The 14,424-nt window shown below is 41.2% G+C and overlaps 1 protein-coding gene across 2 annotated transcripts in view; it reads left to right on the top strand.

Annotated features, from left to right (window-relative positions):
* The window catches only part of KLHL32 (kelch like family member 32), a 230,930-nt gene that overhangs the window by 156,417 nt on the left and 60,089 nt on the right, over positions 1–14,424 (top strand). The window contains exon 6 of one of the 2 annotated variants that reach the window (XM_040239146.1): positions 8,287–8,340. In XM_040239146.1, coding sequence (XP_040095080.1) covers positions 8,287–8,340 — 54 coding nt within the window. Of the gene's footprint in view, positions 1–8,124; positions 8,341–14,424 lie in introns of both variants that reach the window. The other variant, XM_040239145.1, reaches the window with a different exon arrangement.

Below are 14,424 nucleotides of genomic sequence, written 5' to 3'. Positions count from 1 at the left end.
AAGCTGAAGTGGAATGGTTCTAGGAAGACCTACAAGAACTTTTAGAACTAACACCCCCAAAAGATGTCCTTTTCATTATAGGGGACTGGAAAGCAAAAATAGGAAGTCAAGAGGTACCTGGAGTAACAGGCAAATTTGGCCTTGAAATACAAAACGAAGCAGAGCAAGGCTAACAGAGTTTTGCCAAGAGAACGCATGAGTCATAGCAAGCACCCTCTTCTAACAAGACAAGAGAAGACTCTACACATGGACATCACCAGATGGCCAGCACCAAAGTCAGATTGATTATATTCTTTGCAGCCAAAGATGGAGAAGCTCTATATAGTCAGCAAAAAAGACTGGAAACTGATTGTGGCTCAGACTTAATTTGAAGGAAGTAGGGAAAACCACTAGATCATTCAGGTATGACCTAAATCGAATCCCTTATGATTATGCATTGGAAGTGATGAGTAGATTCAAGGGATTAGATCTGATAGAGTGCTTGAAGAACTATGGACAGAGGTTGATGACATTATACAGGAGGCAGTGATCAAGACCATCCCCAAGAAAAAGAAATGCAAAAAGGCAAAATGGTTGTCTGAGGAGGTCTTACAAATAGCTATGAAAAGAAGAGAAATGAAAGGCAAGGAGAAAAGGAAAGATATACCCAGTTAAATGCAAAGTTCCAAAGAATAGCAAGGAGAAATAAGAAAGCCTTTCTCAGTGATCAGTGCAAAGAAATAGAGGAAAACAATAAAATGGGAAAGACTAGAGATCTCTTCGAGAAAATTAGAGATAACCAAGGGAACTTTTCATGCAAAGATGGGCACAATAAAGGACAGAAATGGTATTGACCTAACAGAAGCAGAAGATATTAGGAAGAGGTGGCAAGAATACACAGAAGAACTATACAAAAAAGATCTTCATGAACCAGATAATCATGATGGTGTGATCACTCATCTAGAGCCAGACATCCTGGAATGCATAGTCAAGTGGGCCTTAGGAAACATCCCTACGAACAAAGCTAGTGGAGGTGATGGAATTCCAGTTGAGCTATTTCAAATCCTGAAAGATGATGCTGTGAAAGTGCTGCACTCAATATGCCAGCAAATTTGGAAAACTCAGCAGTGGCCACAGGACTGGAAAAGGTCAGTTTTCATTCCAATCCCAAAGAAAGGCAATGCCAAAGAATGTTCAAACTACTGCACAATTGCACTCATCTCATATGCTAGCAAAATTCTCTAAGCCAGGTTTCAACAGTACATGAACTGTGAACTTTCTGATGTTCATGCTCAATTTAGAAAAGGCAGAGGAACCAGAGATCATATTGCCAACATCTGTTGGATCATCAGAAAAGCAAGAGAGTTCCAGAAAAAAAATCTACTTCTGCTTTATTTACTATGCCAAAGCCTTTGTGTGGATCACCACAAACTGAGAAAATTCTGAAAGAGATGGGAAAACCAGACTACCTGACCTGCCTCCTGAGAAATCTGTATGCAGGTCAAGAAGCAACAGTTAGAACTGGACATGGAATAACAGACTGGTTCCAAATAGGGAAAGGAGTATGTCAAGGCTGCATAATGTCACCCTGTTTATTTAACTTATATGCAGAGTATATCATGAGAAATGCTGGGCTGGAAGAAGCACAAGCTGGAATCAAGATCACTGGGAGAAATATCAGTAACCTCAGATATGCAGATGATACCACCCTTATGGCAGAAAGTGAAGAAGAACTAAAGAGCCTCTTGATGAAAGTGAAAGAGGAGAGTGAAAAAGTTGGCTTAAAGCTCAACATTCAGAAAACGAAGATCATGGCATCCGGTCTAATCACTTCATGGCAAATGGGGAAACAATTGAAACAGTGAGAGACTTCATTTTGGGGGGCTCCAAAATCACTGCAGATGGTGATTGCAGCCATGAAATTAAGACGCTTGCTCCTTGGAAGAAAAGTTATGACTAACCCAGACAGCATATTAAAAAGTATTGACATTACTTTGCCAACAAAGGTCCATCTAGTCAAAGCTATGGTTTTTCAAGTAGTCATGTATGGATGTAAGAGTTGGACTATAAAGAAAGGTGAGCACCAAAGAATTGATACTTTTGAACTGTGGTGTTGGAGAAGACTCCTCAGAGTCCCTTGGACTGCAAGGAGTTCCAACCAGTCTGTCCTAAAGGAAATCAGTCCTGAATATTCATTGGAAGGACTGATGCTTCAGCTGAAGCTCCAATGCTTTGGCCACCTGATGCGAGGAACTGACTCATCGAAAAGACTCTGATGCTGGGAAAGATTGAAGGCAGGAGGAGAAGGGGAGGACAGAGGATGAGATGGTTGGATGGCATCACTGACTCAGTGGACACGAGTTTGAGCAAGCTCTGGGCTGTTGGTGATAGACAGGGAAGCCTGGTGTGCTGCAGTCCATGGGTTCGAAAAGAGTCAGACTCGACTGAGGAATTGAACTGAACTGATGGTAAAACCAACCAATCAGGAGACCACTACCATTGAAACGATACTTTGTTACTTACATTTCCCAAGACAGCAGCATGGCAAAGCCCATGGGGCCACAGGGGGACGTGCCAGAGTCGAACAGGAGGTGGAAAGAGTGAAGGGAAATAGTGGGCAAGAGCATTTGTTGTGGCTTCCTCAGGAAAGACAAGGCCGATAAGCAGGCTTATCCAGTCTATGGTATATAGGCCGTCTCTAGGTGTCTGCTACTTAGCCCTAGGTTCATTGAGTGCGTGCGTGCTCAATCACTTCAGTAGTGTCCAGCTCTTTGGACCTCATGGGCTTTAGCTCATCAGGCTCCTCTGTCCGTAGGTTTCCCAGGCAAGAATAGTGTAGTGGGGTGCCAATTCCTCCTCCAGGGGATCTTCCCAACCCAGGGATCAAAGTTGCATGTCCTGTGGGTCCTGCATTGGCAGGTGGGTCCTTTATCACTTGAGTCACCTAGGAATACAGTGGGATATTGACGCCTGGAGTGTAGGAGCAGCTAGAGGAGGTGGTGGCGGTTTGGGCTCTTGACTGGTTACTCTGCATAGGAAAGGTACATCCTTCTAAAAATTGGCTATCCCAAGGGAGAGGTGGTCTCTCCCCAGTCAGTGAGGCCCCTGATGCCAGAGCATCAAGATACAGAAAACAAGAAAATATAGTTAATATGTAGCCCACCCCACCCTTTGCCAAGTTAATCTGCCCTTCTTCAGTTATCAGCTGCATGTTGCCTTCTCTGGGACACCATTAGTATCTTTCCACTCCAGGTCAAATCTATCCACTGGGCATTTATAGCTCTCTGTTCTACTTTGTAACCTTTACCTCAGTGATAATTTTCCATTCATTTTCAGCACTTTTTATTAATGGCTTACTCTTCCAATAGACTATACATCTTATGAAGCCTAGGACCTGCCTATTTTTGTTCATCTCTGTTTTAGTTATGCCTGGTGTGGTTCTGGCACATGGATGAATGTATAGGTCATTGAAATGTTGGAATTCTAGCGAAGGTGTGTAGGACAGTTATACTACAGAGTAAGCAGGTCAGCAAGTTATGGAAGGCTATGCACTGTAACTGAGTTTGGACTTTTCTCCATTAAGCAAATGGATACCTATTGATGGGTTTTAAACAGATGATCAGTATGGTTAGATTCTTGTAAAAAGAGAGGATTGAGAGTCTGATACTGGGAGCAGGAAATTGGAATTCAGGACCCTATTGTAGGAAGTCTGGATAGGAGATGGTGAACAAAACAAGAAATGTTAAGGAGGAAGAGCAAACAGAACTTGGTGACCAACTGGCTGTGAGGGAGGAATATGGCCTGCCTTTGGGGACCCTGCTGTGGGGACAGAATGTGGTCATTTTCCTAGAAGGGGGATATAGGAGAAGATGCAAGTTTGCAAAATATAAGTTCAGCATTGGTATGTTGAGTTCAGTATGGCTGTGAAATATCCAAGAGAAGATGTCCTCTTATCTGCAGCTGGGAAAATGAATTCAGAGCTTAGGAGAGAGGTTTGGGCTAATAATATAGAAGTGGGAGGCCTTAACATGTAATCAATTTATGACTCAATTGTATGGTTTTTACTTGGCTTGCCTCCTTTTCCCTGACTTACTGGTGCAGCTTATTTAAGACTTTGATACATGAAGGGACTACATTCTTCACTTTGCCCTCCTTGCATCAGTGATGAATCAGGGTTTATGGATGCCAAACAGCAGTGCTCAAACGTACTTTAATGGTTCCTTGCCTGCCAAATCTACTGTCTGCTTTCTATGGACCAAGCTGTGTGGTAAGTGCTTTTCTGTCATCTCTATAACAACATGAACTGGGTGGACTCTCCATTTTGTAAATGAGGAATAACAGAGGTCCAGTGACTGATCCAAGGTCATAGCCAACAATAATAACACGCAGGATTTGAACCAGGTCTACCTGATTCTGTGGGCTTTGCTCTTCTCCGCCAACCTGGATTGCCTCTGAGTGCCTGTGGCTGTTGATAGTTTGTTCTGCTCCTGAATACAATTGTTCTTTCTCTTTTTTATATATATAAAAGAGTTCTTTCAAAAAAAGTCTAGAAATATGTACAGAAACATTAATAGTGATTATCTCTGCATGGTGAAATAGGAATGATTTTTGTTTTCTTTTCCATACTTTGTACTTCCTGAGTTTTATGCAATGAACAAATATATTACTGTTTATAACCAGAAACATAATGGCACTATTTCCATAACAGTGATGATTTTTTTTTCCATGCAGAGAATTATAGATGAACATTCAATGCAGTTTAACCATTGCTTCCCACCTCTCCCATCACATTAATGGGAATCCTTAAAAGCAGCATTATTTTTTGCTTGCACATGGTCTTAGCCAATAAAACAAGAAGCGATGATTTTGCTCAAGACTCACATGAGCACATGGCCCCAGTAGGAGGGATGTATACTGTGGTATCAAGACCTCAGTGAAGGTTTTCTTTTTTCCTCTCAGTTCCCCCACTTTACACAGTGTGACTACTGAGGTGCTAAGTATGCATAGCAAGGGGAACCAGAAGCTTTGGCAGAGAGAGCTCTGGCGATTTGGGGAAATTATGCTTTTAAGCAGCAGAGAGGAGAAATGAAAAGGTAAAGGCAGGGAGCAGACTTTAACTGTTGTTTCTCTCGTACACCAGTATATGTCAGTTGAGTTTGCCTTTGCTCTTCACTCAAGCATTGACACTTGTCCATTTAGCCTTTGTTCCCCACTAATATCAAATGCTTTGTTAGACTGAATTTGGGAGTGATATAAAATTATACCCTTAGGAAACAAAAATATTTCAGGACTGTGGAAGTAGGAATTAAATGATTACATTCAAAAGGAACACAGCAGAAGAGAAACACACTTTTTAAAATCCCGTATTAATTCTCTGGTCCGCTGCAATTTTGAACTGGACTGACTTCTAATCAGAAGAAACCCAGTATCTCTATACAAAGATACTTTAAAAAATATTTGATTGCTACTGCATAATCCAGCCCCAAACTCATGGTCATGTACACCTTTTTGGCAGAATGAGTGGGAAAAAAACACACCGCCCCTGTGCTGTGCGCGTTCCTCTTATACTTTGCCGAGCTTGGTTGTTTCTGCCTCTGCGCATGCTCGTCTTTCTGCGCGGTGCCGCCTGCCGCTGCCCCACTGAATTGAGGCAAGGTTTAGGCGTGCGCCTCGAGTGCCTGGAAGGCGCTGACACCCCACGCTTTTGAGCGATTGCAGAGTGACTTAGTAGTAGTAGCCAAGTCGCTCAGTCGTGTCCGACTCTTTGCCACCCCATGGGCTCTACACTGCATGGAATTCTCCAGGGCAGAATACTGGAGTGGGTAGCCTCTCCCTTCTCCTTGGAATCTTCCCAACTCAGGGATCCAACCCAGGCCACCCGCATTGCAGGCAGATTCTTTAGCAGCTGAGCTGCCAGGGAAGGCCGCAGAGTGACTTACCGGGAAGCTAAAATCGTATCCAGGGGCCCAGAAGCAGTTAAACTTGCTTCCTGGATGTACTGACTAGAAATAACTTACTCATTCCAAGAAGATGGTCCTAAAGTTGGCTGTAGAAGCTCCTCGTGCAAGGGTTACATATTCTTTCCTTCCATAGTAGAATTTACCAATCTGAAAAGGTAAGATTTGGAGAATGAGTTTAAACAGTACTTTAAAAAATTGGTGCTGGAGGCAGAATCTGCAGTATTCCTTTGATAAAGTCTGCCGAATGGAAAGCCAACATACTTTAATTGAGTGGCTGTGAGTGGACCCTTAGATATTTTGAGTTGTAATGAATTTTAGTGGTTAACTGTGGTAAACTTCATTTCAAAGACAAGTTATTTATTCTTTTTCAATTGTGTTGGCAAATAGAGCTATTAAGAGCCAGAATCTTATGTCTGATTACTGAAGTCATGTAGCTTGACTCCTGTTAGGAATGTAATTAAAGTGTCATCTCCCACCAAAAGAAATAGAACCTAAAGAAAAAGAATCAGGTGGCTGTGATGATGATGCAGCTGTTACTCTGAGACCTGTTTTTACATCTTCACTATACTTTTCATTATTTAGAAAAACATTGTACAGTAGAAACATAATGGAAGTCATATGTATTAATTTTAAATTTTCTAGTAGCTGCATTAAAAGTAAAAAACCAGGTGAAATTAATGATAATATATTTAATCTGCTATATCCAGAGTAATACCATTTCAACATATAATCAATATAAAAATTATTAATGAGACATTTTACGTTCTATTTTTCTTACTCTTTGCTTTCATATATATTTAACATTATGTATGCATGCATGCTCAGTCACTCAGTCATGTCAGACTCTTTGTGACCCCATGGAGTGTAACCCGCCAGGCTCCTCTGTCTATGGGATTCTCAGGCAAGTAATACTGGAGTGGGTTGCCATGTCCTCCTCCAGGGGATCTCCCCAACCCAGGGATCAAACCCACGTGTCCTGCATTGGCAGGTGAATTCTTTACCACTGCGCCACCTGGGAAGCCCATATTTAACACTTACAGCACATCTCAAATCTATATTTCAGATGCTGAATAGGCACGTGTGGCTGGCTAGTAGGCTCTACCATGTGGGAAAGTGCCCGTTTAGCACATATTCCTTTAAACCTTAAACTATTATGGAAACAGATATATTAGAATATATAGGTCTTAGAGTTCTTAATACTTTTTAGATTACTAAAAACAGGGCTAAGTATGTTGAAAATAAATCAGTCAATGGACTAAAATAGCCATCTGATGGTGTTGTGCATTCCTTAAGTTATTGGGAAATATTGTAATAATAATTGCAAGTTGAAAATGAGGAGAACTAGGACAGAGCCTACTCTCAGTCTACTTGAAATAGGTAAGTTTTCTATCAACAAACCTGCATGCCAACTATGGTTCTTGCAGAGTTACAAGGCAGAGATTTCATAGATGTCCTGACTTCTGGGGGCATTATTTTATAGCTTGGCTATGAGTTTGAGAACTTGTAGAGACAGGTAAAATCCTACCCCACCCCCTCACAATAAAGTATTGCAACAGAAACTCTTTGAAAAGATCACCATTGACTGTCTGAAGTTTATAAAAGCAAAGAACAATTATAAATTGTTCATCTCAGGTGCATTCAATATAGAATTATTCAGGACAGGAACCTTTTCTGTGAGATTTCCTCATTCCCTGAGACTTTACATGTAAAAATCTTTGTTTTAATTCATTGTCAGTTGTTTTTAACTCTGTGTTTAATTTGAGGTTTTGGAAAAAGAGTAGGGCTCCCACTCTACCTGCTCTCATTTTATCTTTAGTGGAAAAAATGTATCACCTGAGAGCTATAAAATGAAAAAAATTGTTTTCATTGGGAAAATGTTCCTAAAAGGTTGCAAAGTAACATTTTTGCCAGTGAAACCAGAAACCGCTTTCAGTCCCTTTATTAAGAGGTCTTTAAGTACATGGGTTTTAAGAGGGGCAAAATAAGCCCGGGGGGAATGTTAAATTCTAGAATGCTAGTTCTCTGCCCAGAGCCTTGTAATGAGGATTTTGTTGTTTTGTATAGTTCCCTTTCTCCCACTCCTGTCATGCAAACTTCGGGGAGTCTGAATTTCTTGCTTATTCTTTCTTGGATTGATTTCTAAGAGATTTTTTTCCATTTTTATTTTTATTTTTTTGACACCCAGGAATTAAATAGCTTTAATTACTTGGATCTGTACAGACTTGCTGACCTCTTTAACCTCACTTTGTTGGAGAAGGCAGTGATCGATTTCTTAGTGAAACACCTCTCTGAGCTCCTGAAGAGTCGGCCGGAGGACATTCTAACGCTGCCTTATTGTCTGCTTCAGGAGGTACTGAAGAGCGACCGCCTGACCTCCTTGAGCGAAGAGCAGATCTGGCAGGTAAGGGCACTCATGGGTCCTCCTTCGGTGCGAAGTCATGAAATGATTAAAAGTTAAAGGATGGAGGAACAATGACAACTATTTTGTCTGGTTTGCTCCACATTGGAGTTGAAGTCTTAGAAGTCGTGTCCTTGATGGGCAAGTAATTGGAGAACACCAGCCCTTGAGGCTTCATCCCGCTCAGCTTAACTGAGGGAATCACAGGTAAGATTCCTCAGACCCTCACCATGGCTTTCCAGAACCTAACGGGGTTACATCAGAAAGAGTCAAGGGTTTTTATTCTCTTGCCAAACATAGTTACTGAAGCTGAATATGAGAAGGACAGATTGTAAAGTGGTATTTATGCCTATTTAAGACCAATGGAATCAGAATAAATTCTGGGCTTTCCGGCAAACAGTTCAGAAACAGGCCTTTGTTACAGTAGAGAGCAGCTGGGACCTTGAATGAGATGAAGCTCTTGCTGCTTCGCATTGGGAAAATCTCTTTCCTTCCTTCATTCTGTGCTCATTGCTGTTTTCCTGTGCCCTGCTGCTCTACCTGACATAGCATTCATTCCTTTCAGATACCCTTTGTTTAGGGGACAGAGGATGTTTTGTGTTTTCAAGTCGATTATTCAATTGAAATCCATTGTGCTCGTCTCCAGTGACTACACTTGAACAATCCACACAGTGTCTTTGGAAAGCTGTCAACACACAGTCACCACAGTCTGACTGTTTTCCAAAGACAGTCAGAGTCCATCTTTCCCCGCTTCTCCTTATACTGTCGTGTGCTTCCCTGGTGGCTCAGGTGGTAACGTGTCTGTCGACAATGCAGAAGACCTGGGTTTGATCCCTGGGTTGGGAAGATTCCCTGGAGAAGGAAATGGCAAACCGCTCCAGTACTGTTGCCTTTAAATTCCCATGGACAGAGGAGCCTGGTAGGCTAAAGTCCATGGGGTCACAAAGAGTCGGACACGACTGAGCATACTTCCACTTCCTTGTACTGTCTGTCTTCCTCTCTGAAGCAGTGGCTAGCCATCTTGTTACTTCTTGGATTCCGTACCTTCAAGATTTCGTGGTCATTTGAAAAATATTTATATACGGAATACAAGTAAAAATATGAAGTCTTCTGTTAGCAGATGAGGCACCTTGTATCTTATCAAAAGACATTCAGAGAATACTTTAATTCTGGCTGAAATGGAGTCATAGTTAGTAGTGAATTATCCAATGTCTGATTCTCTGGTGGTGGTGACTGAATTGCTAAGTCGTGTCCAACTCTTTGTGATCCCATGGACTATAGCCTGCCAGGCTCCTCTGTCCTTGGGGATTCTCCAGGCAAGAATACTTGGGGTGAATTGCCATTTCCTTCTCCAGGGGATCTTCCTGACCCAGGGATCGAACCCACGTCTCCTGCGTTGGCAGGCAGATTCTTTACCACTGAGCCACCTGGGAAGCCCACATCTGATTCTACTGATGGCTAATTTTCCTGATGCCTTTCTCCCTAATTTCTTTGTTTATCTTACTTTAATCAGCAACTTTCCTCTTCACCATTGCTTCCACCAGTGAGGATAAGAGCTGCAGTGTACTGAGGGCCTTCCAGGACCCAGGCTGTTTGCAAACTTCCTAACTTATTATCACAACAGGCCTGAAGGATGGCTGTTATCATTCCATCCTCTGGACAAACAAGATGAGGCTTCAGTGTCTTGCCTCAGGGTTACAGAGCAGAGCCAGGCTTCAAATCCATGTTTGCTGACACCTGCCCTCATCTTTCAAGTATTCCACGCTGTCTTGACAAGAAAATAGAAGTGAGGAAAACAAGCCACAAATTAATTTCTGCTTCTTAGGTATATCTCATAATGTTTGTTCAGGCAGAGGTCAGAAATGTTGGTGAGGATGAGTTTGGGGTATGAATTTTAATTATCTGTGGAAAGCACAAATCATCAGAATTACTCTGGTTAATTCAAAGTGAGAAATTGTCATATTTTTCTTGACTTCCCAAAGGGAAAAAGACTTAGAATGAATTCTGCATTTGATTATTTCTAACTAAATTGAGATGTGAGCCAACCATCCCTGTGGCTTCTGTCTCTTTTTGTGGCATGGTTGAAAGCACTGCCAGATATCAACATGGTAATGTACAGATGTGTGAGTGTTCAAAAATTTCACGCTATTCACATAGGAGTTACTATAATTGCCTCTCTAAAGGTTACTAATATTATAATGTAGAACCTCAAAAGCTGCTTTCTGCTGCAGGCAATATTTTCTTAGACTTGGTCCTAAAGAAAGAATTAAAAGACTCACAGAAATATTATCAATTTAGGCATTCAACGGGCAATAAGAAACTATTTTTGCATTATCTTAGTAAATAAGTAATTCCCTCGTACTCAGCCCAATAGAGAAAAATCAGATCAGTCCAGCTATACCACCTCAAGTATAGTTAAGTTCATCATTTTTGCTGAGGTTATACTGGTAATGCAATATACCAGGGAAGAATCTAATATTCAGCCCAGGGTGAAGATTGGGTATGCCAGAGGATTAGTGTCAGGGTGACTTTATAGAAGTGAAACTTGATGGACAGGTTGGAGACAGATCTACAGAATCTCATTAAATTGCTGAATTGTTCATTACGGAACGTTCTCACTGTAATAAAGTGCTCATTGACTTTGACAAATCCTTATCCCATGTCTTAAAGAAGAGCAGTGAATCTAGGGGTGTTGGGGAGGAAATGGAAAATTGGCACAAAGTAGGACAAGTAATAGAAAAGCAGATGGAGGGATGTGCTGTTTGATTATGTGCAACTGGTAACTGATGTGAGAGCTCAGTAAACACACACATACCCCCTTACACATGTGGCTCTTCCACTCTCTGATCTCCTGGTAATGTAATCTGGGATATCCACTTTATTTGGCAAAAGGCCCAATATTTATTATTATTATTTATTTATTATTATTATACTTCACACAGTTTGTCTCTAAAGACATGTCATAAGAACTGTCACTTTATCCTAACTGAACAGACTTATTTTTTTCTTTTCCCTGCTATCCCTTATCCAGTCCCTTTCCTGCTAAAATGTGCTAAAGCCCGTGATAACCATTCTGTGCATCTGAAAACCTATGAAATCCCCTGAGATTATGCTTTTTGTCTGCTCTCTTTTCTTCCACCTGACCTTTTAAAACTTTATCTTAAGTCTTCTCTCTCACAGAGCCTTCTTCATCCCCCCTAAACAGTTATTTTCTCCCTTCCATAGCCTGAAACTACTGGGTCTGTTCATTAACTTCACTTTATATTCACAGGTACCGTTGAGACTTTACCATGTATACACTTTGGATATATAAAGACAGAGAAGTCCCCTGAAAAAAATCTTTTTTTTTTTTTAAATTCAGTTCAATTCAGCTCAACAATTTGGTCTTAGAGTTCAAGGCCAGCAATTTCTCAGATTCCAGATTGGTTATTGGGTTCAAAGAAAGAGGAGACTAAAAGGGAGCAAATCAGTGGAGGAGGAAACATGGGGCGTGAGGTCACTGGCATCCATGACCTGGCAAATCTCCACCAGTTTTATTTTGCTTTCAGGTTTTAGCTTTGACTTAGGACTTTGTTTCAGCAGGGGCCTGTTAAATTTCTCTCGTTAGATTCAACGTATGGTTTCAGACTACTGAGCCAGAGGTCCTGCTCTAAAACTTAGAGTGAAACCATGAAACAGTTCCATTCCACTCCCGCATATTGGGTCTGTTCTCATTTCATAGGATATACTGGATAGTCTGTTTTTTCTTCAGGATGGTATATTCTCTGCCGTTTTTTTTTTAAACCATAGTCTCTTTTCTGAGAATAAAGGGGAAGTTACCTTCTATGACAGTGTAGTTTGTAGAAAAACCTATATATTATGTAAATTCTTGTATTTGCTAGCGTAGGGAGAAAGTGTGGCTGTCCACCTATCAATATTTTTTGTTGTTGTTGCACCACATGGCATGTGGGATCCTAGTTCCCTGACCAGGTATCATACCCAGAACCCCTGTATTTGAAGTGTTGAATCTTAACCACTGGACTGCCAGGGAAGTCCCTATCCATCAATATAAACTGAGCACCTACTAAATGACCAAACCATGGAAAGTAAGGCATTTCCCTCTCCTAATCCTCATGCCAATTGGGAGGGTTCCTTCTGGTTTTAAACCATTACCCAGCTCTTTGGATTATTATTTCATCTCTGAAGTAGCAGAAACAAGGATATTTAAAAATGGGTACAGTAGATTGTTGAATTACAAATGAGTGTTTATTGTATACCTGTTATGTGCTTGGCACAGTTTTAGAAGTTAGACCCTGGGGTAAAAAGCTCTTTAAAAGTGTTCAGTTGTCAGGTTAGAGAGATTTAGCTTAGCTTTATTTCTGAACATGGAAAGGTTTTGTTTACCTTTAATTCTTATTTTATTAACTATTTCCTCCTTTCAGTGAAAAGCACTTCTTATTTAATAAGTGTTAATTATACATCGGTGGTTTTCATCCTTTACTAACCTTGGCTTGAGAGTTCCCCCTCTTATTTTGAGCCTAACTTTGCCTGGACTTCAGTAAATAATAAGGGCAGATGATTCAGTGGTCACACCACTGATGTCAGATAAGACCAGACCTTGGCAGGGAAAGTCTTTTTTATCCCAGTCATGTCCCGTTTTAGTTTGGCAAAGAGGAACCATGTCATGTGGTTTGGGGCTGGGGGAATTGGAGTGGGTGATCACGTTTACATTTGTCTTTGATTCGTCGTCTCCAGAGCCAGAGGTTGTACCTGTAGGGTTTGTGTTGAATGCTACCTTCTTGTTCTCTTACACTCTATAAATAATGAATTAAAAACAATTATGTATAGTTTTCATATTAAAATGTATTGAATGGATAATAACGCATCTTACTATTCCTATAAAAGGCTGGATTTATTCTAAGAAAATTGGTATCCTAAATGAGTTTCACCTTTTAAAACAGCATTTTTTTCTTGTGTTTTAGTTGGAAATTTGCCTCTGTAAGTCATACTGTTAGTAACACATTCACTTTATATCTCTAGAGATGTAAGTCACATATTGTTTAGAGTAGTCAACAACCTCTGATGCAGTGATTTTTTTGACAGGCCCCTCCTGGGCTTTTATCTCCTCCACAAACTACCCACCTTAGGTTTGATTTAATCATTCCCCTCAAAAGGAGTCCCAGAAAGTGAGCCCAAACAAAAAGCTACTATCCCTTTATAGTTGGAAAATAGAGGACACTAGCGATGTGCTCAGCGTCCGACTTTTATCTCTAAGATGGTAAACTGTCCCAGAGGCACCTCTGGCCAGGGAGAAGGAAGGACTTCAAACAGTACTATGTGTCCAACAATACCATCGTAACACTTCACGTTTGAATATCACATCCCGGTTTCCAGAATACGTGTGCATTTTGCATTGCTTTGTGCTCCTGTGGTACAAATGGGGAAACTGAAGTAACAGGGCTAGAAATCAAACTCATGTCTTCTAATTCTTGGGTTTTTCCCACTTTGGCCCATAGCTTCCAAGTTCATAATAGAAGCACAAAAATACTTGGGGTGTGGTGGACACAGAGGTGCATCAAGTTAATCCTGTGACTTGAAATTAGGAAAGGCTTGGCTGTTCCTGGTCGCTGGTGTGGTGCCAGCAGGTCGAAGGGGTAAAGGACAACTCCGCGCCTTCATGCCTGTGCCTTGTGGCAAACTCTGACTCTGCTCCCTGTGCTTAATTGTGTGCCCCACCCAGTGCCTGATTGCTTCCCAGTAGGGACTGACCTCTGCCAAACACAGTGGTGATTTCTTTGCTAATTTTGGGTGTATTGAAATGATATGGGTGGATTGGAAAACGAAATTCTTTTGCTTGGACATTTCAACATCACCCAGTATCCCACTGCCTTTTCTTCAGTGCTTTATTTGTTGTTAATTCTTTTTTAAAAAATATTTATTTATTTGGCTGCACTGGGTTTTAGTTGCAGCATGTGGGATCTTTTTTAGTTGTGGCGTGTGGGATCTAGTTCCCTGCCTGGGAATCGAACACGGGCCCCCTGCATTGGGAACGCAGTGGAGTCCTAGCCATTGGACCACCAGGGAAGTGCCTTATTGTTCGTTTTTGTT

Source organism: Oryx dammah, unplaced genomic scaffold (assembly GCF_014754425.2).
Source record: "Oryx dammah isolate SB20612 unplaced genomic scaffold, SCBI_Odam_1.1 HiC_scaffold_4, whole genome shotgun sequence".
Lineage (NCBI taxonomy): Eukaryota > Metazoa > Chordata > Mammalia > Artiodactyla > Bovidae > Oryx > Oryx dammah.
Note: the sequence above shows the minus strand (reverse complement) of the source record. Positions and strands in the feature narration are given on the sequence as shown.